Consider the following 24,774-nt stretch of genomic DNA (forward strand, 5'->3'; position numbering starts at 1 on the left):
ATAAAACAGATAACTTTATAAGTCAATATATGAAATTTGAAAAATTGCAAATCAACTTGTCAATTTTAAAAAGTAAAATACTTTTATCTTTTTAAATTTTGATTAAAATTATTCAAATATTTATTAATTTTTAAAATAGACATTCTGTTTTAATATTATAAACATCATTAATAAAAATATTAAAAACATTTTTATTAATTTTAAAAAATTTATTAGATTTTTAAAAAATATAAAAAAAAAACAGTGCTCCCAATGGAGAGTTTTTTTAATTAATAAAATCATATAATAATAATTATAAAAATTAATTAAAGATAAAATTNTAATAAAATCATATAATAATAATTATAAAATTAATTAAAGATAAAATTATCTTTTTATATTAACTATGTTAACAAGTTGATAAAAATATTAATAATTGATTAATAGTTGAATTTATGTGTCCAATAAAAATTATTTTTTAAGAAATTGTCTATTACGAAAATTAATAGAGCTTCATATAATTTCGATTAAAACTCAAACAAGTAAGAGTATTTTATCAATTTTACAAGTCGCAACTTTACTTTCTCTATCTCTCCCAATGAATTTTTACTTAACATTCATTCAAAATCTAACTCCTTTGCAATGTATTTTTGATCCTTGTCTTCTTAATTTTCAGTTGACTATACGTTTTTCTTTTTCAATTTATATATTAATGCAAGCAATTCATGCCAAATGGAATCGCAGGTGAAAATGGTTAAGGCTAAAGGTATTGATTCCGAATCCCGAGTAGTTAGGGACATAGAGATCATTTTAATGCTATTAGGCGTGTGAAGGGTCAGATAGCCCGACTTGTACGGCTGAAGACAAATTTTCAACTCAGAATTAGCAATTGCATAAAGTGGAAGAGGGGAATGTAACATTGACTGGTCAGACGGTAATCTGGTTGCCTCAATGACTCAAAAGTTGTATTTGGGTATTATTTCTTCATTTTAAAGGTTCATTTGGTAAACGGAAAATGATTTGCTTGAAGAAAATTTTTTTCCTGTAAAATATTATACAAAAAAAATTAATATTTTCTGTTGTTTGAATAAACTATTGAAAATATTTTCTAATGTTTAGATTATTTTATGAAAAATATTTTTCATCGTGGTGAAGTTATTTAGGTATTAAAATAATAAATAAGAGTTGATTACAAAATAATATTAATTTTTGATTTTCACTAATTTGAGATCAAATTTAAGAATGAAAATGAAAATGGACAAAATCAATAATGATATTTTCCAAAGCATTAAACCATATATAAGTAATGAAAATAAACTATAATTTTCAAAAATTTTCCATCTTAGCACTTGTTTATCATAACTATAAAAATATAAATATTCATCAATCGTGTAAAATATTCAAAACCTATACTTATAAATATGTATTCATTAAATGATGATCATTAAAATATTTTTTATTATAATTATTAGTAAGGTTTAAACCTATTATAAATGTGTATTCATAAAATGATGATTCTTGAAATATTTTTTATTATAATTATTAGAAAGATTTTTATTTTATTTATAAATAAAAAATTTAATTGTATTGAATGGTTTCATTAAAAAAATATTTTTTAATTTTAATAGTGTTGTATAATTTAAATATTAATATTCATCAAATTTATATTCATAAACTTAATATAAAAGTGTTTTTGTTGTTTATTGAAAAATGTCTTACGTCCTTCAAAGGCGTAAGATATTTTTCGTAATTAACCCTGTTGACTCATAAAATGTTTTTCATTTAAAATTAATTTTTCATCTTCTAAACACGTATAAATCTTGAGAACATTTTCTGAAAAATATTTTAATGCAAAACAATGTTCATCATTGAATATAAAACAACTTTTTATACATTTTGTAGTGAATTATCTTTGTAGCTATATAAAATATTAATTGGCAGCATGACATATAATGATACTATATATGACATTATTATAGTAAACTTGTATCTAACTTGTTTCATGGTTACTTCATAATAAAATATATTATCAAATCATTGAATTATATGTCAATTAATAACTCTTACAGGGTCAATAAGTAGTTTAAAGTAAACGTTACTTTTTGCCAAACGTAGTTAATTTCTTTTCACATCATGTGGCTAGTTTGATTTGTATAATCTATGATACTAATATATACTCGTATAATCTAGGGTACCATTTGTAATTGAATTTGTTTTAAACTTCTTTCCTTAAATTTTGATTGAATTTAACTAATTGCGAGAGATGGATTAGGAATAAGATGAGTTTAGAATAGAGACTCTTTTTAACATTATTTTATTTTTTCAATAATTGACAAAACATCTCGCACAAATATGTTAAGTTTTAATAATACATATCTATAATTGTTTTTCTAATTGAATCAAGTCATTATTAAGAATATTTAAATTCGATTCCATTCATTGATTATTCAAATTAATTGAAACCTGAGTGGGAAACATGATAATGGTAGTAAACAAGTTAAATTCATCAATTCATATAATGTCCAAATAGTCATCGTAGTTTGCTTTGTTTAGAATAAACAATTAGTTTGATTGAGAAAGATAAAAGTATCAAATAATCGATGGAAAAAAAAAAAAAAAAGCTTAATTGTAAGGTTCGAATAATGGCGGGGGCGGCTCCCGCTATTTGTGAAAAATGTAGTGGTAAGGTAGTAATCAAAAGCAAGCAAGCAAAGCCGTTGGCGTTGGATGCAGACAAATAAAACCCAAAACCCACCCGAGTCGGGGATCCTAAGATTACAGGCCCCGATCAAGGTTGGAATCTTCCTACGCTGCAAAAAAATTTTCTTGGCCTTTAAGTAACCAAACTCCACCAAAATTCAAAACATAGCTTTCCACATTATTTGTGCCTGTTTTCCATCTCATTTGATATCAAATCAATCTCCCGAATGAGGCTTCTTTTGTGTTTCCTGTTGCTCCTAGCCTCTGCTTTCTCCACCTTCACCGCAAACTACATGTCGGCCGCCGAGAACAGCGCAATCCTGCTCTCAACTTCGCCGACTCCGAGAGTCGGAGGAAGATCGCTCTTATATCTCCCGTGAGTTTTTCTTTTCTTTTCTTTTTTTATTGAGAGTAATTTGTTTGTTATTCCAATCAGGCAATCGTCACAGATTAAAAGGTTATCTCTCATTGTTCAAATGCTTTACTGCTTACTTATAATATTACTTAATAAATCGAGCTTTTGGACAGCGGTTGTAGAATTTCACATTGTTTAGTTTTGATTTCGCCATTTTTAAATATTCCTGCTACTGCTCAGCACTTCCTACGTTGAACAGTGAACACGAAACAGAATTAGCTGCTAGGGCGGATGGTACCATTGTTTTAAGGACTAAAAAGTCAAAGAGAGTAATCTGGTCGTTTGCCTCAGAATCTCCTATTTACTCTTCCTATCAGGCTCCACCCCCCTCTGATAATGGCAATGAAAATGCCTCCCCACCAACCGCTGCTTTCTTTATTGATTGTGGAGACGACTGGGAGCTCTACGCGCATGCCACCCACTCTAATAAAATGGTATGTGCAAATGCATTCTGGGTTTTCTGCTTCGGTTTTTTTGTGATGTACCTGTAGATTTTGCCTCTCAAATATCCTTGTTTTTCTCAATTTACCCTATCATTGCACGAGGTTTTGTGTGCTTGAAAACTGTTGGTACCATCTCTTTTGCCATTGCCCACATCTATCTTAATCTTTATCTTATTGTTGGCCTTGCAGAAACTTTCTGTCACTGTTGAAGAATTTGTCAAGCACATGCCCCATGTATCCGAGGATGGAGCAATCACGCTTGGCTCTAAGAGGACAACTGTGTATGTGGTTGATGCTATGTCCGGAAGACTACTGCATGTTTATAGGTCACCTGATTCTCCATCCATGTTGGAGAGTGACAAAAAGGAGACTTCTTTATATGATAATGATAATGGCAATAAGGAGCTGTTGAAGTCTGCTGCTGCTAACCCTGCTCAGCAGCGATTTCACATCACAAGGACTGATTACACACTGCAGTCTTTCCATCCTAACTCCGACAAGATTGCATGGAGTCTGATGGTCGCTGAAATTGGGGCTGCTTTACTTTGCCAGGATGTTGATGTTCCTTTCATAACATCTGCACTGAATTCAAGCTATGAGCTTCCTGAAATTGGCAGTGATTTTGATTTGCCATTTCCATGTCAATCAAAAGGTGTTGTTATTCGGGAGCAGGATACATCAGAAAATATAACTACTTCTCATCATCATGATCCAATGCTCCCATTGCCTGCTTCACATGTGCCTACTTTGCAGGCCAACCTTGGTTGGTCATCAGATGACCATCATAATAGGAAGATGCATCTAGCGGCTGCTCCAGAGGCAAAGCTTCAGTTGCAACCCAAAGTTGATAATTTATCAAACCTTTCTGACAAAAGTGACAATAAAACAACTGTCCTTCTGCCTCCCTTGGAGAACAATGATTCTAGAATAGCTGATGTGCATGATCTGAGAACACCTCTTACTGATGGCCAAAGAATTTTTTCCAAATATTTAGTAGTATTGCCCTTTATTTTATTTTTCATAATTTTAGTGGGCTTTGTCACCTATCGCCGTATTCTTGTGGCTAAAGAGCTTACTGCATTAAAGGACCAGCCTGTCACTAATTTAAATGTTAGGCCTTCCAAGAGGAAGAAGTCCCGAAGATTAGGAAAGAGTAATGGACCTGTTGAGAAAAAGGATAAGCACACATCATCTGAAAGTGAGGATGGATTTTCACCCATTTATGGTGACAACAAAATGTTGCTGGACCTTAATAAATTTGTTGATGGTGGCACTGATGGACGTAGAATTGGCAAGCTAGTTTTATTTAGCACAGAAATTGCAAAGGGAAGCAACGGCACAATTGTCCTGGAGGGATTGTATGAAGGTCGAGCAGTTGCTGTGAAACGCCTTGTCCAAGCTCATCATGATGTCGCTTTCAAAGAAATTCAAAATCTCATTGCATCTGACCGGCATCCAAATATTGTTAGATGGTATGGTGTGGAGTATGATCAAGATTTTGTGTATCTTGCTCTGGAGCGTTGCACTTGCAGTCTGGGTGATTTGGTTCAAATGTACTCAGATACATCTCAAAACCCAGTATTGAACGAGGATCAAGCTACAAGTGCTATGATTGAGCATAAAATTCGCTTGGATTCAGTGAAAGGTATCATGACGGATGTTAATTTGTGGAAACCAAATGGCCATCCATCGCCTCTTTTACTAAAACTGATGAGGTTAGTTTGAACTTTTATTTTCTGTTAAACTGATGAGGTTCATTTACTCTTGGATTGATAAGATACAGGGAACTACTTTATCCTAATCTTCTATCTTGTTAACTTTCAATTGAAGTCAATAGGTCTCACTTGATTCCAGATTTGAATTAGTTTAGCATCTGCTTCATCCTCTACATTGCATCTGTTACACAGGGATGTGGTTTCTGGTCTTGCTCATTTGCATGATTTGGGAATTATTCATCGAGACTTAAAGCCTCAAAATGTGCTAATAATTAAGGAAAAAACAGTGTGTGCAAAGCTTTCTGATATGGGCATTAGCAAGCGCCTTCTTGAGGATAGGTCATCCTTGGGTCACTATGCTACTGGCAAGTATCTTCACTGTTTACATTTTCTGTCAGTCTCATTATTTATCCATTCTACTGGAAATTTATGCTGGCTAATGCTACTCGCATGCAATGAGTTGTTCTATTTACTTAAACTTGGGCTTTAGCAGCCTAGTTGGTTGATGTACTCATATATTCTATCAAGGCCTTAGGGTAAAAAGTTAAGTTCTTCCAAATTTTGTATTGGAACTTGCAACCCAAGAAGATGCAGCTTATGACCTTTTATTTTGATGCCTATTTTAACAATTTGACCATCGAACCTTTAACTGGTTATTGGTGCTAGTGTCTGATATTGCAAACTTAGTTGCAGCTTGTGGTAGTTCAGGTTGGCAAGCACCTGAGCAACTTCTTCACGGACGCCAAACACGTGCAATTGATTTATTTAGTTTGGGTTGTGTCCTTTTTTTCTGCATCACTCGGGGTAGGCATCCATTTGGCAATCATCTTGAACGTGATATCAATGTTGTCAACAACCAAGTGAACCTCTTTCTAGTGGAGCAGATCCCTGAAGCTGTGGATCTGATTTCTTGTTTATTGAAGCCTGAGCCTGAATTGAGGTATGATGCTTGTTTTATTTCACTGTCAATTTTGGCAAGCTTTCTTTAAGTGCGATTAACTTGATACTTGCTGTGCAGTAAACTCTTCTTTAATCATCTGGTTCACAATATATATTTTCCTTTTATGTTCATAAGATATTTCTCACTTGCTTTCAGGCCAAGTGCATTGGAGGTGTTGCGTCATCCTCTATTCTGGAGTTCTGAGATGAGACTCTCATTTCTTCGGGACACTAGTGACAGGGTTGAATTAGAAGATAGGGAGGCTGATTCTGACATCTTGAAAGCATTGGAGAGTATTGCAACGGTGGCTCTATGTGGAAAATGGACTGAGAAAATGGAACCTGCATTCATTGCTAACATTGGCTATTACCGCCGATATAAGTTTGATAGTGTTCGAGATCTGTTGCGAGTCATGCGAAACAAGTTGAATCACTATAGAGAGCTTCCCAAAGAAATTCAGGTTTGAATCTAAACCTAGAAGTTCTTCATTAAACTAAGCTTGTTGGTCAAGTTTGCAATGAATAGATGAAAGGTGTCCTTGATTTAGCATGGTAATGAGTTGAGTCGGGCTTTAGACCTCATCCATTTATTAAGTATAATATGAAAATCAAACCTGATTCTTTAAGATCTGCCATCAACTTGAACCCAGTTTTTCAAGGTATTTGTTCTCTTGTTTTTTTTTTTTTTTTATCACTTTGACAATCTTATCTGAACCTGTGTTTTTGTTGAGTAATACACTATTACAATATGCCAATAATCATAATGATTTATGTTGGAGAAGAAAGGGGGGAGGGGAGGATGGCGGAGAAAGAGAGGAGGGAGTGGACTAACAATCTGGCATGCTGTGGTAAGTGGCGGAATCAGAATTTCATGTTTGAGGGGTAAAAACAATGTTTATAAAACAGTAATATTAAAAGTTCCATATTTATAGAGACAAAATTATAAAATTTAAAAAAAAAATAAAAAAATTATAAAATTATAAAATTTTTAAAGGAGAGGTGGGGGCCGTACTAGCCCCCCTCCTCCGCTTCTGGTTGTCGTGATTTTTGAGATGCAAACATGAACCTCAAAAAACATGTATTTAGTGCCCTAAACATTTGTTATTTGTGGCTGACAAATTTTTTTGGGCTACTGTTGCAGAAACTAGTAGGGCCGGTTCCAGAAGGCTTTGATGGTTATTTTGCTACTCGATTCCCGAGACTCTTTATTGAAGTATACAAAGTTGTTTACAGACACTGCAGGGAAGAGGAATCCTTTCAGAAGTACTTTAAAAGCAATGCTGTTTAAAATCTAAGAAGATTAATGTCTCAAAGGTGTTGGTGTAGATAGCTGAATAAGACTGTGGCAATGCTTCTGATGTCTTATTCACCGGCCCTCGCAGGTAGTGTATAGTTTGTAAATGTTTATTGGCTGTGATGTAATAATGTATATATTTGTTATTCCTTTTATATGGAAAATGTGTAAAATTTGCCATTGCCATGTGAGACTTATTGGGGTGAATTCTTGAAGTCAAAACAATGATAGAAGAAAGAAAAGGAAAATGTAACTAAGCCTGTACAAATACAATATTGAAGATCGATTTTTATTATTTGCATTCGAGTATTTGACTCATTAGTTGATATATAATCTCTTTTTTAAAGAATAGAGTCCGAATCTCCTTTCTTTCAATTATATAAAAAAAAAAAATACTGAAGATCAAGCTGCTAACATACCTTTCTTTCACAAATTGATATGAAGGAGGTTATTTTGTTAAAGACCCAGGCAGAGTGAGACCTGCCTGCAGATGACCATGCAATAATATTACAATTACCCAAGCTTTTGGAGAGCAGATTCTGATATCCAGTGTATCATGACAATGGCAAAGTCCCCGGATAATCCATGTATATCATATACTGTGGAACTAGACTTCAGTACTAGTTCCAGGGCTTTTGTTTGAAGGAAATTCGCTAGTGTTTCTGTTGATGGAGTTGGCGTTGGAGCTGCTAATTGATCCATCTTCGCTTCTGATAGAGGCTCTCTCCATCTGCCTTCTCTTGGACCTACTTTTAACCTCCTCCTCCTTTTCATCAACGAAGGATAGAAACGTCTGAACGCGTGCAGATCGGCCAGAAAGCTCCAGTTCCTCGGAGTTGTGGCGGCTGAACTGGCGCACCATCTTCAAGAAATATATCAAGAGAGCAATAAAGCAAGCTAATCCACATATGAGAAACAGGCCCCAAAAGCTTTTAAGCTGAAGCTCGTCCACTTCCATCTTTGCACCTTGATAACTGCATGCACGTCTTAAGAGCCATTTGTCATGGATCCTTTGAAGATCTCCATTCTCTGAGAGTCTCAGAATGGCAGTTGACATGTCCACTGCTAGAGGAGAGTCCCGAGGAAAGGCCTGTGGGATGAACAAGAATACCATTTTTCTGTAAGCTCTGATTACGGGGATATAGCAGTGAGCAAAGGTATAAAACATTACAGGCACCAAAAGAAAAAGCTGACTTACAAAACCCCATCCGTTTTTGGTGAACTCTTGACCCACGATACTGAATTCGCATCTGGTCGAGAGAAATAGCTCGATGTAAGCACGGTCATCCACCATTGCAGCAACACCACCCTTGTGGGGGCCATCTTCCAAAGCTTTAGCAGATTCTTCAGGCGAATTAAGAGGAACCAGTCTTGATTCATCAATTTTTAGTTCATCAATTAAATAATTTCGGGCAAACGAACCCTGCTGGTACCCAATAGGATCTTTGCTTAATACTAAAGTTTCAATGCCTTTAATGGGAGAAGTAAGTTGCTGCACTGTAAGGATTGAGGTAAGGCTTGCAGTGTAGCTAGAATTGATTATAAGAACAACGAATAGCCAGATAACAAGAATTATGCGACCCAGTGCACTGACAGTAGTCTCTCCTGTAGAAAAAGCAGCAGCAGCAGCAGCAAATTTTGTAAGATTAAAGAAGCAGGCTTTTATGCACATGGCTGCTATAGAAAAGTGATCTAGTCACATATATAGTATCACTTACTATGGGCGAAGAACCAAGTTGAAAAACTAAACCTGCACAAAGGAGTTACAAATACAAGGTTATCAGATAACTCAGAAGAAGAAGCAATCCCCCTCGTAGTTGACACAAGATAAGGGACTTGTAACAAGGGAAAACCACGAAAGAGACACTTAGGTATACTTGTTGAACTTTTTGGGAATAACTAATTTCCCCCACTTAATCAAATTATATAGCAAACTAAAGCTAGAATCTTACATGCAAGCCAGATACCACTCACCATAAAATAGTGACTACTTGTCTCCTTGGGGGTCCTCTGAATTCATCATTCATCCGGTGCTCCAAAAACCAAACTACTGTTCCCACCACCAGGAAAAAGATGGCTGTCACTGCCCACATCCTTCGTGTGAATGGCCTCAGAAAGGACAAAGCATCAGAATTCTTCCTCCTAACCGGGGCCACTACAACTAATCCAGACTCGATATATGGCTGTGTGAAATCTGCCATATTTGTTCTGTTAGTGATGATTGCAATGTCACCTATTGCCGCATCAAATACCTAAATTGATAAGAAGAACAATTGATAATCAGAAAAAAAGCAGTAAGCTCTCTAAAGGCCTTAAAAGAAATCGCTCATGACACTTACACCTGCTGTGATCAAGCTCACAAGCTCAGTGCCACTAGGACTGGTACGACCGTCCCCGAAGGGAATTAATTTATATGGGACAGCATAGGGCAACAAATTCAGAGCAGCAGTGAATACATCAACGCAGTACCCAGTAATTGCGTCAGGGCCTCTTACTGAGACGAATTCACGGTAACTAACACGATGGGGGACTCCCACATTCAAGCGTCTTCCACTATTTGGAAACACCCATCCACGGGGTTTTTGAGTCGTTTGTCCAGGCCAAACAACACCATGTAATGTTTTACTTGGTCTAGAGCCGTTAGGTGGCTTTGCCCAAAGGGTTTCCGGAGGCACGATGGACAAGCCAGAATGATTAGACCAGTAGCCGATTCTTCTATGCCCATTACCAATCACGTTGATGACTTCATAAGCAGGATGAATGAGATTCCTATCTGAAGTAAACCTCACAGTGCCTGTTACACCCTTCATATCGGTTTTTAGAATGTTGTCAAGTAACAAGTTCCCTCCTTGGAAGACGCCCAAAGCATCCAGGTGTAAGTTTCCGCCACGTAGCTCCGGTGACCTAGAATTATTTAAAAACGAAATGTTTCCCCCTTGATTGAAGAATTCATTGATTGCATGAGCTAGCAACCACACAGTGTCGTATGCATATAGACTGTAAGCGTTCAGCCCAACAGGGTTTCCACTGGTTAAGTTACTCCACCTAGAAACAAATCTCCTCTTGAGTTCTGAATCTGGTGTGTACATCCGCAATGTAACAACTCCTTGAATGTCATCCATAGCATCTTGAGAGAGGGGAGAATTAGCATCTAAGACTGTAGATAGCCAAGTAGTAGCAATCCAGACATAGCCAGTTCCCAGCATCCCGAGATACTGAGCCACACTGAACAGTTTTAGACCCCAGCTACCAGGAACGTGAACAACGAGAATCCTAGACTCCCTTAAAGCCACCTTAACCAAAACGTCAGCTATTTCATCCTGTTTTGGATCCGGGCTTAAACGAGCTTTGTAGGAGATCCTGCATCGTCTTTCGGCCAGCTTATCCCCCAGTGCAGCAATCCCATTTCTTCCATGATCATCATCCTCGTAGATTGCTATGGCCTCTCTCCATTCGAAATGGTCTATGATTTCAGCGATGGCAGCCATCTGATATAGATCATTCTGAGCAGTTCTGACAAAGAATGGGAACTGAATTGGAGACAGCGTTGGATCTGTGGACGAGAATGACAATAGAGGGACTCGCAGAGCATTCGCAATATGGGAAATCACATGAGCCGTCACAGAAGACTGGGGACCAATTATGGCCACGGTGTCTCTCTCCATGAACAGTAAAGCTACAATTCAATCATGATGAAACCAAAAAAAGAGAAAATTTCGTGTCTTTCCATCCAGAGGAAATGATGAGTTTGTGAATGAACATACTAAATAAAAAATGGAGCAGTACAATAAAGAAGATGTACCTTCCACCATTGCCAGAAATCCACTGTAATTGGAGTCCTTCAGTTGTAAGTTTAATTTAGTTCCCCGAAGAATATCTGGGTTGGAATTAATATCTTCAATGGCAGCTTCTACTGCAACTTTTGCAGCTTTTCCAATGACAGATTGGAATGAAAAAATAGCACCAATATTAACAACTTCTGGTCTTGTGGAAACATTTGTGCTCACTCCAATTATAGGAAAACCATTGTACAAGATCATTGACGCCAGAAGCCATGCTATGTTCATGGTGAATTGCTGCTTCATTAGAGTTGCTCTGATAAACGAAAAATAAAGTAAGGTTAAGTGAAAATTTGTTTCCACGAGAAGGTAATCACACAATAGAACTCAGCAGATCCGAATATAGTATTCAAGAGAAACAAAAACTAACACAAGATAGTAAGCAGAATATCGAGTGTCTGTTAATCCGCAAAACCCAGAAAGACCCAAGAAGAGAAAAAGGGAAAACTTAAAACATCGAAAGAAAATATAGTACTAACTAACTACAGACACCAATAAAAACTGGCTTTGCCAGTGCTAGCCATCAAATCAAATGGTAGTAGCTGTAGCAAGAAAAAGAGGTGAATTTACATGACAGCAAACTCAGTAAAGAGACCATAGTAAAAGATGAAAAGCAAATGCAAGGAGACGACTTTTGAATCAAAGAGGGCTGATTAAGTTACGAGGAAATGATTGATAAGAAACCACTGAAGGAAGAACATAACTCACAATAACAGAATAGGTGTGGCAAAGTAGACTCGTCAGCAGCCATGAATCTTGAGTTTTAACCCAAAGAGGAGGATTGACTGAGCACCCTAAAGGGGCCTCCTGACTCGTGAGGTTGGAGGAAAAAAAGGAAATTTAATGAAGCTTCAAGTAACTAGTTGTCTGAGTTAATGTAACCGAGCCTGAAACTGTAAATGGAAGACTCCAACAAGAAGTTCATAATAACAAGTAGTAGTAATACACATCGTTTAACATGTGCAAAACTGACTCAGTTTCACTTTGAGATTGGAGCCGCTATTAAGCTTTCATGAACGGTGGAGAAGTTAAGAGGATAATCTGTGACCATTGTCGCGTATTGGTACATGAATTTAACGTCTGAGGATGAAAATTAATGAGAAGGAAACAGAGCGCTGAGAGAGAGATCGTGACGTGGAACGTAGAATGACAACGTCGAGCAGAACAGAAGGCATTCTGAGGTTGAAAAGACAAATGAGTGGCCCCCTAGTGGTGGTCCTGTGTTACTCACTATGAATATAAGATGCACTAATTCACAAAACCAGAGCGGCCCCATCTAAACATCTTAGCAAATGGAAATCAAACTCACGCCAGAGTCCAGAGGTCCAGACTACAACTTGGATCGAATTCCAAACCCATCTCAGCGCTGAAAAGTGAAAACAGGACATGATATTTTAATCCCAGACACCATCCCTTCTGTTAATGCCCGAGGACCACCAATTGTAAGTGCTTGTTCTTCCTCTGCCGCACTACCAGGCTTTTGCTCATTCTGCTCGTTGACCTTGTGCATTTCTTACATCATCCGTGCGTTTTGCGTGCTTCATTGCTGCGGTAGACCCTAACGAGAGAGGTCATTGTGACAGTGCTTGCTGGAGCCTATATATGTTGCCTTTAAGGGCTTCAGGCTATATCTGGTACCGTGGTCAACTCATATTGAAGAACTTCAACCACTTTTCTTACGAAATTGTACTAGTTCGAAGTTTTCATCGGAAACGGGCCAACAATACTCTCTCTCAACGTTTACAATGTGTTACATTGACAACGTTGGTAGGGGCTATGAATCTTTCCTGATGGCTCGACTTACCTAATTCCAGACATGCCCCAAGTAAATAAACCAATCATGCAGATGTTGGGCACATAAAAATATGATGATTACGGACAAGGGCTCATTTGGCTCTTCCAAGTAACTTGTTCAAATACAGCAGTTTTTAATTGGTGTGGTGGAGCCCAAATGGTTGGTCCACAGTTTAGTTTTGTCTTCCATTCTTGTCAGTTTTCACTGTCTAATGAGGAGTGAATTTATCTAAATGCTTGTGTTAAAAATTTTTACATTTGGACTTTTTAGACAAATTAATCAAGCAGTTTTTTGCACCTCCAAAACATCCCACATGAAAAATTAAATGTCATAAGAAAAAGCCATGTTAAAGGAACTCAAAAAGAGCACATAGTAGATGAGTTCTAATAGCTCTGGAGGCAGCGCTGGAAACTTAATTCCCTTTCCCACAGTAGGCTAGGGGAGGGGGCGTGCAAATTACTTGTACCTAGCTTGGTTCCAATGCTTTACTTTCTTTCCTTTCATGATTACTCTCTGTTGCTGTTTTGAATAATTGATGAAGTCAATATAAATGCTAATTAAACTAGTAAACAAATTTGCAAATGCCATTAGCCATCTTTTTTTGACCGTCTACTAAACCATTTACATACCTTAATCTCAATTAAATAGAGTCTACACCCACCTTAATAGGTTTTCATGAAATTTGACAACAAATGTACACGCAGATGGCTGAAAACTAATTTCAGTGATCCTGCAGTGCAGCCGCAAAAGACCAACTTTTTTTTATACCCAAACTTTGTAACTAAAGGTCTCTAGAGAACCTTGTACATACAGTATTATACTTCGTTCCTAACACTTGTGTTTAAGTTGCTTAAAGATCCATCATCACTTCTGTGTCTTTTTGAGGCCCTCTCCATTTGCCTCCTCTTAGACCGGCTTACTACTACCTCTTCCTTTTCACCAACGAAGGAAAGAAATGTCTGAATACGTGCAGGGCGTGAGCTTCCACTTGATGAAGATGCAAGTTCCTCTGAGTCAGGGTAGTGTCTGGCAAACTGGACCACTATCTGTACGAGATATACTAAGAGAGCAAGCAAGCAAGCAAAACCACACAAAACAAAGAGGCCCCAAAAGCTGTTTAGTTGAAGGCGGTCTACCTCTTCCTTTGTTCCTTGTGATCTGCAAGCAATGCCTTTAAGCCATTTGTTATGAATCCGCTGGAGATCTCCATTCTCTGATAGCTTGAGAATAGCGGTTGACATGTCAACTGCTAGTTGCGAGTCCCTTGGAAAGGCCTGATGACAAACGACAAACAACTTTGTATAACTATGAGGCAACTTTTGGAATAACTAATAAGGATGTAAACAGATACTGAGTACAGAGAGTGGAGATTTAACGCATTAATCTTAGGCACAGCTACTTCTATAGTATATCTTTAGTATGCATGTTTACTGTCTTCAGATGCTCTGATGCTTGCAATAAAAGGGCAAATATTTCCTGTTAAATTAGGAAGGACTTAAATTATGGAATAAAAACTTACAAATCCCCAACCCATTTTGCTGAACTCGCTACCTACAATGCTGAATTCACATTGGGTTGAGAGAAAAAGTTCCATGTAGGCATGCTCATCAATCACTGCTGCAACACCACCCTTCTTGGGGCCATCTTTCAGGGCTTTGGCATAATCGTCTGCTGAGTTAAGAGGAACAAGTCTAGATTTCGGTATGCTTAATTCCTCTGAGAGATAATTTTCAGCAAATGAACCACGTTGATAGCCAATTGGATCGCCAGTTGATATTAAGCTGTCAATTCCTTTAACAGGTGAGGAAAGCTGTTCGACTGTAAGGATTGAGGTCAGACTAGCAGTGTAACTCGAGGTCAGTATTAAAACTATGAACAGCCAGATGAATAGCACTACACGGCCTAAAGTGCTGAGAGTTCTTTCCCCTGCATGAATCAAACCAGAAAAACATGTTTGAGTTCCATATGGACGCTGCTTAAGTTTGTGCTTCGGTTCAAGTGAGGAGAGATAACTAAACTACAGTCGTTTCACTTACTATGGGAAAAGAACAAAGTGGAAAAGCTAAACCTGCAGAATAGAAGTGGCAAATATTAGCAATCTGTAAATTTAGACAGAGATCAGAATTCTAACAGACCCACCTAAGTCTTTTTTTTTTTTGGTTTTTTTGCCACCCTTTAAATGCATTAAGGGCAAAGATTCGCACGCATTCCTAGGAAGATAACCCCATTTAAATAACTGATCTTAAGAGTGAGAAATATTCTCATAAAATGATTAGTATCGTGAATTGAGGCACTCACCACAGGACGGTAACGATCTGTCTCTTGGGAGGACCCCGGAAATCATCATTTATTCTATGTTCCAAAATCCAAACAACCACTCCCACAACAAGGAAAAAGATTCCTGTAACGCACCACATCATTGGAGTGAAAGGTCTCAGAAAGGCCCATTCATTTGGGTTTCGCTTCCTGACTGGTGCCACAACGACTAAGCCAGATTCAATGTATGGCTGTGTAAAATCTACCATCCTAGTTCGATTTGTAGTGATGGCAAAGTCGCCCACTGCAGCATCATAGACCTGTACAGAACAAAGACAACCAACAAACTGAATCAGGGGGACAGCAAACAACTTCTAGCATTGCTTCAAATAGTTTTGCGTTCATCACTTACACCAGCTGAAACCTGGCTGATTAGGTCACTGACTTTGGGGTTGTTATGACCATCTCCAAATGGAATCAACTTATATGGAAGAGCATATGGCAAAAAGTTCAAAGCTGCGGTGAACACATCAATGCAGTAGCCACCAAACGTGTCTGGACCTTGTACTAATGAGACAAACTCACGATAAACCACTCGGTTAGGAACTCCAATTCTCAATTCCCTTCCATTGTTTGGGAAAACCCATCCGCGTGGCTTCTGTGTTGTTTGGCCAGGCCAGATTACGTCATGTAGTTGTTGTGTCGAGCTGGAACGATTAGGTGGCTTCCTGTAAAGTATTTCTGGAGGCACAATAGATAAACCTGAATAATTGGACCAATATCCGATCCTCCTATACCCGTTTCCCACAACATTGATTACTTGATATGCAGGATGATTGAGGTAACCATCTGAAGTAAACTTGATCGGGCCTGTCACCCCTGTCATGTTAACCTCTGAAATGCTCTTGAGCAACAGCTCACCTCCATTAAAGATGCTCAAGGCATCAAAGGGCAATTTTCCTCCTCCTAGTCCTAGTTGGGTCAACCTAGAATCCTTTGAAAACGAGATATTTCCTCCTTGACTGAAGAACTTATCTATAGCGTGAGCCAACAGCCAAACGGTGTCATAGGCATAAAGACCGTAAGTGCTCAACCCAAAAGGGCTATTGCTTGCCTTTCTACTAGTCAAGTTGCTCCAACCAGTGACAAGATTTGTTTTCTGTTTTGAATCCGGGGTGTGCATGCGCAATGTAACGACTCCTTGAACGTTAGCTATAACATTTGAAGAAACAGGAGAGTAGGTATCCAGGACTGTGGAAAGCCAATCAGTAACTATCCACACATAGCCTGATCCCAGCATACCAAGATTCTCTGCCACATCAAGCACTTCCAGTCCCCAATCAGGGTAAGTGTGAAGAACAAAAATCCTAGAGTCCATTAAATCCACTTTAACTAGTAAGTTGGTGATTTCATTCCGAGTCGCACCAGGCCTCATGGGTGCTTTGTATGAGATCTTAGCACGGCTCTCTTCCAGTTTATCTCCGAGTACAGAGATTCCATTTCTCCCGTGGTCGTCATCAACAAAGACAGCTATGACATTTCTCCATTCATAGTACTCTATGATATCTGCTATTGCAGCCATTTGAAAGAGATCACTCTGCGTTGTCCTGACAAAGAACCGGTATTGAAGTGAAGACAGGGCGGGGTCTGTTGCTGCGTATGATAGTAGAGGGACATGGAGCTCATTTGCGATGTGAGAAACAAGATGAGCCGTCACCGAAAGCTGTGGGCCAATTATCGCCACTGTTTCATTTTGCATTAACTTTAATGCTGTAATGAGTATCAAAATTAATTAATAAGAAGATTTATTACCTCCACAACATTTTAAAAAAGGTCATCCCAAGGAGGCAATTTACCTTCAACGATGCCCAGAAACCCGCTGTAGTTTGTGTCCTGCATTGTGAGCTTCAGTTTAGTTCCATTGAGGACACCTGGTTCAGAATTCACATCTTCCAAAGCAGCTTCTATGGCAACTCTTGCAACTTTACCAACAGTAGAGTTGAAGGAAAAGATAGCTCCAATGTTCACAACATCGGGTCTGGTGGTAACATTCAGACTGTTGCCGAATGGAAAAAACTCACTGCTGAAAAGCACAAAAACCAGAAGCCCAACTTTGTTCATAGCGATCTGCCTAATCACTCAAGACTGTCAAGGTTGAAAACCAGTCTAGTCATAAAAATGGAAGAAAAGAAGGATATATAAGGGCATACCGGCAAATAACTTAAAAGATTAATGAAAAGTATAAAGAAAGTCTTGTAGGTCAGATCTTGGTCAAGCAAGAAGGCTCATTTCAAATCAGTAAAAGAGACCTTGGCAAAGAAAATGAAGAAGGCTAGCTTGTATTGACCAGTGAAGTCCCATATCAATTTATAATACAAAAGTAATAAATAAAATATTAAAAAAAAAAAAAAAACAGCTTAACAAAAGGTGCAGCACCATTAAGATTGTCAGCTGTCCTCTGCAATTGTGCAAAGCTAACATGTTGCTCGACTGAAAAGCTAAATAGTAGAAAAAATTGAAATAACCAAAAGGTTAAATAACTATGTAAGTAGCAGATAAGGCCTTCTTCTTCAATCCAAATTTGATATCTTCACTCCCAGCAGAGTATTGAACCAGAGATTAACTTTCAATAATCACTTCATAAAGAATAAGGAAAGAAAGAAAGGCTGGAGAGATAGAAAGATTTTCTTAAAAAATAAGAACATTAAATCATATATCAGTTGAATCTTGAATTGTCATGTGCAGACACTGTTGAAAGATGGAAATGGGAAGAAATGTTAAACACTGTTGAAAGATGGAAAAGAGGAGATTGTAACTGGAAAAGACTTGATCAAACTCATATTAGCAGGCACTATCTTTTTTGTTCTCAGTCTAAAAAAAATTTGTATGAAAGTCACTGAAACTACAGTGTAAAGATCAGCCTATATATGGGGATCAAAGTCAGGACCTACAATCAAGGTACAAGCCTAGTAGTACTCAGTACCATTAAACAAAGCAGGCAGTATTCCTGACTGATGCAAATTAGCATGTTAAAAAGAATACAGCAGTCGGCGGTTGAGAATTAACGTTGGACGTCCTTCTTCACGGAAAGGCATGGACCACCATAGGGAAGGACTCAAGACTGATTTGCAAGAGGAAGAAACATCCGCAATGATTATGTTTCCTTTTCTTACTTATCCCTTGCCTTCTTTTTGTTCCAGGACTGGTTGTGGTCTCTTGCCGTGTATTTTTGCTTGTCAATTTCATTGTACAGATTAGGTCGTTGCTGGCCAATTTTTTGTAAGCCAGCCATAGAGTCGGATCCTGGGTGATTCTTTGCCAGGTTCCCTCTCCCTTTGTGTAAATGGGATCATCCCTTTTGATATGAAATCATTCCATATTTAACTTTCCAAAAAAAAAAAAGAAAATACAGCAGTACATATTTTCTTCAATTACGTGAAGAAATTCCCAGAATTATTCGTTAAATATATATTCACTTGATCCGTCTAACAACTTCTACAATACACTAAATAAAAGTTCTTTTATAGAAAGAAACAACCTACCATTATTTTCTGAACGGTCACGTTATGTAGGCCGAAGGAAATCATAAGAAACAGCAAGTACCAGATTTGTTGTGCTCAATGACCAGAGGAAGGCGTGGAGGCAAGAAAAAACACATGGAAAAACAACTACTGTGCGGAAATTGGTGGTTAAAGCCAGGTATAATAATAGGATATAGGGAGAAGTATTGGCTAATGGCTAAGCAAGCATCATGCTCTTCAAAGTGCAAATACAAACCAAGTACATGTTTTCAGACACTGGAATTGGAGGAAATAGTAAACGTCAAATGACTTAATTGGGATACCTATACAACCTACACGTATTCATTCATATTTTTGTTTTTATGCCATTGGCATTTGGCAACAAGTAAATCATGCTTTTAAGTGTTTGATGGATCCTTATTTGCCCATTATATCAGCCATAACTTTTTGCCAACCATTCTTGTTAATGTGGGACACCTGAAGCATCAAATCGAATAATTCATAAAATAATCCAAGTCAATAATTTGCAGCGTTTTTCACGCATCCTTCTCACGTGCCATTTTATTTGGACAGTATGGGCCTTCTTCTTCAATGCTGGGGGATGTCATAGTCTTCTCTTCGCACTTCATCAGCCTTTTTACAGTCTTGGGCTGGTTGTGTTTTGGCAAAGGACACACATAAGCGACGGATGATAGTTTGTGGTGTCACATTGTGGTCTCTGTAATTGGTTCGTGGTGAGTCGATTTTAACAGCAAAAGTATGGGATGGGTCTAAAATATTCTGTCTTATTAAGATATGATTTCTGCTCTGGGTGCGCGCATGTGAGGGCATTGATGTGGTTGATGATATCGACTAGTGGTCTGAACCTTGAAGCACATCTATTAGATGGTCCCTCTTCACTCACGACTAAGGATCTCTTGGATACCTCTATCTGAAGATAAGTTTAAATTCAATGTAGATGACTTAGCAAGGGGTAAAACGAACCTAGTAGGATGTGGTGGAGTCATACGCAACTCTGATGGTTATGTGGTGGGTGTTCTCTTTGGCCCACTTGGCATCCAAGACTCCAACTTTACAGAGCTTATGGCCTTCTTCATACACTGTGCCTTTTCTCCCACTCCTCCTTTGCAAGTTCTAAATTTATTATTGAATCTAATTCCAAGAATGCTCTATCGTGGGTGATCAAAGACACGAGGTCTTGGGACAAGTGATATTTATTTAAAGAAATTGATGTATTTGTTCTTTCGCTAGATATGGTGTCTTTTTTCCATACATTACGAGAAAATAATTATTTTGTAAATTTCCTAACAAAATTTGGAGTCGACAAATACACGATGTTCTTAACATGATGGTAACTTTTGAAGCTTTTATTGAGTTGAGATGTTGCCTTTAGTCTTATGTTAATATTTTGATTTACTTATGACTTTTGCATTGTCTTACTATACTAAGCACGAACAGGTGAATCTTTTGTTTAATGGTACTGGGTGCCCCTAGGCTTGTACTACACTGTAATTTCAGTAATTTTAATACATATTTCATATGACTGAGAAAAAAAAATTTGCAGCGGCTCCAGTACATCTGCTGTATGCTCGTACCTTCAATTACCATGTTTATCATTTTCCACATAGTGTCACGAGTCAGAACTGTTTTGCTGCTGTAATTACCTATGCAGAAGCCTGAGAAACCTCTGTAGTTTATCTTCTGATGTCTGAAGTCAGAATTGAACTCAAACGACTTAAGTTTTGATTAGCATACGGCACTGCATCACTGTGGACACGGAATAGCTGGAGATACACAAGACTCTGTTACTGCTAACAGCAATATATATATATATATATATATTGAAGGTTAAAATGATTCATTAGAGGAAGTAACCAATGGTTAACTCCAAACCAAAGTACAGAAAAGAACTGCAAGTTCAAGACCTATGCGCAGTCCCAAGTGGTGGCATAACCCTCAAAATTACATAATTGGGCAAAACTGAGTCCACTACCGTAGATTTCCCTGTATTCACACCCCCATTTCCAGGAACTCCATCAAAATAAACATAAAAGTAGGTTCAACCTATACAATAAGCTCACAATGCCCACCAACTTAAAGCTTCTCTTTAATCTCAACCCTTTCAACCAGAGCAAATCAGCATCAGGCAACCCCTTTTAACGACTCTCCCAACCTCGGAGACCAATGGAGCATCAGAATCATCTGTCAGTACACACTTTCTCCAAAAGAAAACAAACAAGCTGTCCGCCTACCAGTCAATAATGTGAACAGCAATCAGTAAAAAAAAATGTCATGCAAACAGGAACAATCCTGGGGACCAACTGCAAGCAAATGCCAACACCACAACATGCAGAGATTAATACCAGCCACACAGAGATGCACCCAAACCATCGCAATGAGGACCACCAAAAATCTCGCTCATCATTTACTCACCCCTGCCCCCACCTCACTTCTCCTACTTGAAGTGTCATCCCTGACGTTCAACAGGCCACCTCTCTACCTTGTAAAACAACGGCTGATTTCTAATCTTTAGGCGATTGTCTTTACATATGGTTTGTTTGAATGGTTGGTAATGGGCTGTACCTACATCAGTGGGCAGTGGCTAGTGAATTGGCAATCTCATGTTGTCACTCTATGTCTCCAAGATTATTTCCGGACGCTGGGGAAATCTATATCTCATCAAGCACAGATCACACACTTGACTTACCATTGTTTTGTTGTTCATTCAATCAGCATTCATTACTGTCATTGGCTAATTAGTTTTCCCCACACCCACACAACCATTAACGACATCCGACTCTAACAGATAGAATTAGCAATATAAGACAGATACGTTAACTCTGCAGCTTCTTGGTTTGATACTGAACAATGAACATGGATCACTCATCACTAATCAGGGTGGACGCAGGAAGTGTAAAATAAGAGATGAGAAGAGATGGTTGATGTTGGAAATTCTATGAAACAAATCCAAGGGATAGGAATTGGCAAGCGGTCAACGATACGCAAATGAGACACGTGTAAAAAAGCCAACCCTCTTTCAAGCGCTACAATATAGAGCGGGAAACCTGGAAGCCCATAACCTATTTAACAGACTTGGGTTTCCTCTCTCTCTCTCTCTCTCTCTACTAACGTCCTTCCCTTTCCCTTCCTACCTACCATGTCGTTTTACGGTTTTACCTATTTCTTNGGTTCGTTCTCTCTCTCTCTCTCTCTCTCTAAACGGTCCTCCCTTTCCCTTTCCTACTACCATGCTTTGGTTTTACCATTCTTATTCTTTTTTTACTACTAATACTATTATTTCTGTTATACATTCTAAGCTTTTTTAATTTTGTTGGATCTTTTCATCTCATACTTTCTTCATAATCGAGCAGAGACAGAGTGCATCCAACTTGGCAATGGTGGCTGTCTTTGGTTCCCCATACAATCCAATAAATTTTCCAGCTTGCAATAAAACAGGCTGCTATTGATACCATACATCTTGCTGATTTCTGTGATAAAATGAACATCAATTGAATCTTGGATCTAGAGCTTCACCGTTTCGGCAGTTGGTTCACGCTAAATATGGGTTGTCTATTACCTAATCTGGTGCTTTTTGTCATTGAAAACATGGATTAGCGTTTTGTTTTTGTTCCTTTTTTGTGGATTGTGGAGGAGGATCAATGGCTCCAGCGACAGATGTATCTCCACATTCAACAAGACTAGAAGGTGGAAGATTCCAGGGAAGTTTCAATTCAATGGAGGATGGAAATGAAGGGTCATTGGAGAATATGAACCAAATCAACGCTGCCAAACCTCCGAGAAACCTCTCTGCTATGCGCCATTGCACCAGCTCTGCTTGGTTACCTGAACGGGTTAGTCTTATCTACCTTTTCTTTCTTGTTTGAGGTGATGCAGAGAAAGCTTTAAAGCATTCATGTAAAATAGTTGTCTCTTCTATTTGGTGTAGGAACCAGATGTGCCCGTGAAGTCACCACCATCAAGTGAGAATTCTGGCTTTTTACCTGTAGTTCGTTCAGGAAGCTGTTCCGAGAAAGGACCAAAACAGTATATGGAGGATGAGTTTATATGTGTTGATAATCTCTTTCAATATCTTGGTTCAGCTGCAAACTTCCCTTCCCCAGGAGCATTTTATGGGGTGTGTAACTTTAGTTAGGTTAGAGTACTTCAATTCATTAAGTGACTGTTTTTGTAATTTCCTCTTGTGTGGAACATTTTCATGAGTAGCATTCCTGGTGTACAATAGATGCAATCTATTCATGCTGCAATTGTGATTGCCAAATGAATTATGCCGATGTATTAGTCACCTTAGTCTGACTGTTTCATAAACCATTTGCATATATCAGGTTTCATCCAGCTGTAGATCATTTTTTTTAACCTATAAACAATGGTTCATTGCTGCAATGCACTCAAGTTGGATTTTTTCTACAGGTATTTGATGGACATGGTGGTCTTGATGCAGCATCCTTTACCAGAAAGAACATTCTCAAGTTTATTGTTGAAGACTCCAATTTTGCAACTGGCACGAAGAAGGCAGTTAAGAGTGCATTTATGAAGGCTGATCATGCATTTGCAGATGCTAAATCTCTCGATAGCTCCTCTGGCACCACTGCTTTGACTGCTCTCATATTGGGAAAGTAAGAAGCTAATGCTAAAATCTACCTCTTATTTTAAACTAGATCTTCATGCATTCTGCTGTTCGACATTGATATGACACAGTATGGTTTCCTTTTGTCTATTATTATTATCGTGAAATGATTTAACTGTGCTTGTTTCCGCCAGGACCATGCTCATTGCTAACGTTGGGGATTCTCGAGCAGTGTTAGGTAAACGAGGAAGAGCAATTGAGCTGTCTAAAGACCACAAACCCAATTGCACCTCTGAAAGATTAAGAATTGAGAAACTAGGTGGTGTCATATATGATGGCTATCTCAATGGCCAGCTTTCTGTAGCACGTGCCCTTGGAGACTGGCATATTAAGGGCTCTAAAGGCTCCAAAAGCCCCTTAAGCTGCGAGCCGGAGTTGGAAGAGATTTTCCTGACTGAAGAAGATGAGTTCTTGATAATGGGCTGCGATGGCCTTTGGGATGTGATGAGTAGCCAATGTGCTGTTACAATGGTGCGGAAGGAGCTGATGCAGCATAATGATCCTGAAAGGAGCTCAAGAGCACTTGTCAAGGAGGCACTACAACGCAACACCTGTGATAATCTAACTGTTGTCGTGGTCTGTTTCTCTCCAGAGCCACCTCCACGGATTGAAATTCCTAGATCGTATAAGAGAAGGAGTATATCAGCGGAAGGGCTGGATCTCCTTAAGGGTGTTTTGAACAACATATGAGCAGGAATTATCCACAGCTTGTACAAAAATGGAGTTTATAACCCCCCCCCCCCAAAAAAAAAAAAAAAAGGAGATTATCCCATTGGTGGGGCGATTTTTCCGAACAACTGATCCCTCAGCTGCAGAGTTGATGATTTCTTTCTTCCACCAAGAATCCTGGATATCTGATGTACTTCATATTTTGGATTTTCAGTCAGTAATTTTTGTGCTGTAGTCCTAAACTGCTAATAAGTTGCCTGAATTTTGGTCGTGGCAACCTCTGCAAGTTTGATATTGGTTTCAGGATTTCAGTGGCAAAGCTCAAAGTATCAGCAAGTTTGAGGGACTACAGGAATATTGTGTTTTTCTTCGCAAAACTTTACTACTATTAGACACGTAAAGAGCCTGTAGTGAAATTTTACAGGGTGCTGAGAGAGAGAGAGAGGATAAATCTATCTAAACTCTTCATACTCTATCAAACAATCTGCTATTCTTGAACCAACCAAAACACAGTGAAAGTAGGATTCAATTTCACGCTTGTTGTATTAGAACGGTGACTAATAC

At 38.3% G+C, this 24,774-nt stretch overlaps 4 protein-coding genes across 7 annotated transcripts; 2 read left to right on the forward strand and 2 right to left on the reverse strand.

Annotated features, from left to right (window-relative positions):
- LOC18610631 (serine/threonine-protein kinase/endoribonuclease IRE1a) lies at positions 2,681-7,786 on the forward strand. The gene is made up of 7 exons (XM_018126369.1): positions 2,681-3,055; positions 3,294-3,528; positions 3,727-5,252; positions 5,445-5,617; positions 5,946-6,192; positions 6,349-6,652; positions 7,333-7,786. Exons 1-7 carry the CDS (start codon positions 2,907-2,909, stop codon positions 7,477-7,479), a joined length of 2,781 nt encoding a protein of 926 aa, XP_017981858.1. The 5' UTR covers positions 2,681-2,906; the 3' UTR covers positions 7,480-7,786.
- LOC18610632 (glutamate receptor 3.6) lies at positions 7,869-12,363 on the reverse strand. 2 transcript variants are annotated; one of them, XM_018126361.1, is made up of 7 exons: positions 12,033-12,363; positions 11,288-11,580; positions 9,825-11,161; positions 9,460-9,737; positions 9,204-9,235; positions 8,684-9,090; positions 7,869-8,575 (listed from the first exon to the last, which is right to left on the reverse strand). In XM_018126361.1, exons 2-7 carry the CDS (start codon positions 11,568-11,570, stop codon positions 8,093-8,095), a joined length of 2,820 nt encoding a protein of 939 aa, XP_017981850.1. In that variant the 5' UTR covers positions 11,571-11,580; positions 12,033-12,363; the 3' UTR covers positions 7,869-8,092. The 2 variants fall into 2 exon arrangements, with proteins under 2 accessions (XP_017981850.1, XP_017981856.1); XM_018126367.1 differs by lacking the exon at positions 12,033-12,363 and adding an exon at positions 11,695-11,777.
- On the reverse strand, positions 13,683-19,207 carry LOC18610633 (glutamate receptor 3.6). 3 transcript variants are annotated; one of them, XM_018128634.1, is made up of 7 exons: positions 18,918-19,207; positions 17,232-17,520; positions 15,788-17,145; positions 15,418-15,695; positions 15,156-15,187; positions 14,639-15,045; positions 13,683-14,393 (listed from the first exon to the last, which is right to left on the reverse strand). In XM_018128634.1, the coding sequence occupies exons 2-7, from the start codon at positions 17,494-17,496 to the stop codon at positions 13,935-13,937; spliced, it is 2,799 nt and encodes a 932-aa protein (XP_017984123.1). In that variant the 5' UTR covers positions 17,497-17,520; positions 18,918-19,207; the 3' UTR covers positions 13,683-13,934. The 3 variants fall into 3 exon arrangements, with proteins under 3 accessions (XP_017984123.1, XP_017984129.1, XP_017984125.1); XM_018128640.1 differs by lacking the exon at positions 18,918-19,207 and adding an exon at positions 18,359-18,765; XM_018128636.1 differs by lacking the exon at positions 18,918-19,207 and adding an exon at positions 17,812-18,352.
- Positions 22,099-24,269, forward strand: LOC18610634 (probable protein phosphatase 2C 47). The gene is made up of 5 exons (XM_018114112.1): positions 22,099-22,118; positions 22,268-22,747; positions 22,843-23,031; positions 23,325-23,530; positions 23,676-24,269. The coding sequence occupies exons 2-5, from the start codon at positions 22,556-22,558 to the stop codon at positions 24,229-24,231; spliced, it is 1,143 nt and encodes a 380-aa protein (XP_017969601.1). The 5' UTR covers positions 22,099-22,118; positions 22,268-22,555; the 3' UTR covers positions 24,232-24,269.

Source organism: Theobroma cacao, chromosome 1, assembly GCF_000208745.1.
Source record: "Theobroma cacao cultivar B97-61/B2 chromosome 1, Criollo_cocoa_genome_V2, whole genome shotgun sequence".
In the NCBI taxonomy this organism is placed as follows: Eukaryota; Viridiplantae; Streptophyta; class Magnoliopsida; order Malvales; family Malvaceae; genus Theobroma; species Theobroma cacao.

Bases quoted from the DNA above. Each gene is read 5' to 3' on its own strand.
- LOC18610631 (XM_018126369.1), top strand. From the start codon at position 2,907: ATGAGGCTTCTTTTGTGTTTCCTGTTGCTCCTAGCCTCTGCTTTCTCC. The intron at 6,193-6,348 runs GTATGATGCTTG...ACTTGCTTTCAG, and splicing joins AAGCCTGAGCCTGAATTGAG to GCCAAGTGCATTGGAGGTGT. The intron at 6,653-7,332 runs GTTTGAATCTAA...CTACTGTTGCAG, and splicing joins AGCTTCCCAAAGAAATTCAG to AAACTAGTAGGGCCGGTTCC.
- LOC18610632 (XM_018126361.1), bottom strand. From the start codon at position 11,570: ATGAAGCAGCAATTCACCATGAACATAGCATGGCTTCTGGCGTCAATG. The intron at 11,162-11,287 runs GTACATCTTCTT...ATTGAATTGTAG, and splicing joins ATTTCTGGCAATGGTGGAAG to CTTTACTGTTCATGGAGAGA. The intron at 8,576-8,683 runs GTAAGTCAGCTT...TTCATCCCACAG, and splicing joins CCAAAAACGGATGGGGTTTT to GCCTTTCCTCGGGACTCTCC.
- LOC18610633 (XM_018128634.1), bottom strand. From the start codon at position 17,496: ATGAACAAAGTTGGGCTTCTGGTTTTTGTGCTTTTCAGCAGTGAGTTT. The intron at 15,188-15,417 runs GTGAGTGCCTCA...TCTATTCTGCAG, and splicing joins CAGATCGTTACCGTCCTGTG to GTTTAGCTTTTCCACTTTGT. The intron at 14,394-14,638 runs GTAAGTTTTTAT...GTTTGTCATCAG, and splicing joins GCAAAATGGGTTGGGGATTT to GCCTTTCCAAGGGACTCGCA.
- LOC18610634 (XM_018114112.1), top strand. From the start codon at position 22,556: ATGGCTCCAGCGACAGATGTATCTCCACATTCAACAAGACTAGAAGGT. The intron at 23,032-23,324 runs GTGTGTAACTTT...TTTTTTCTACAG, and splicing joins CCCCAGGAGCATTTTATGGG to GTATTTGATGGACATGGTGG. The intron at 23,531-23,675 runs GTAAGAAGCTAA...TGTTTCCGCCAG, and splicing joins ACTGCTCTCATATTGGGAAA to GACCATGCTCATTGCTAACG.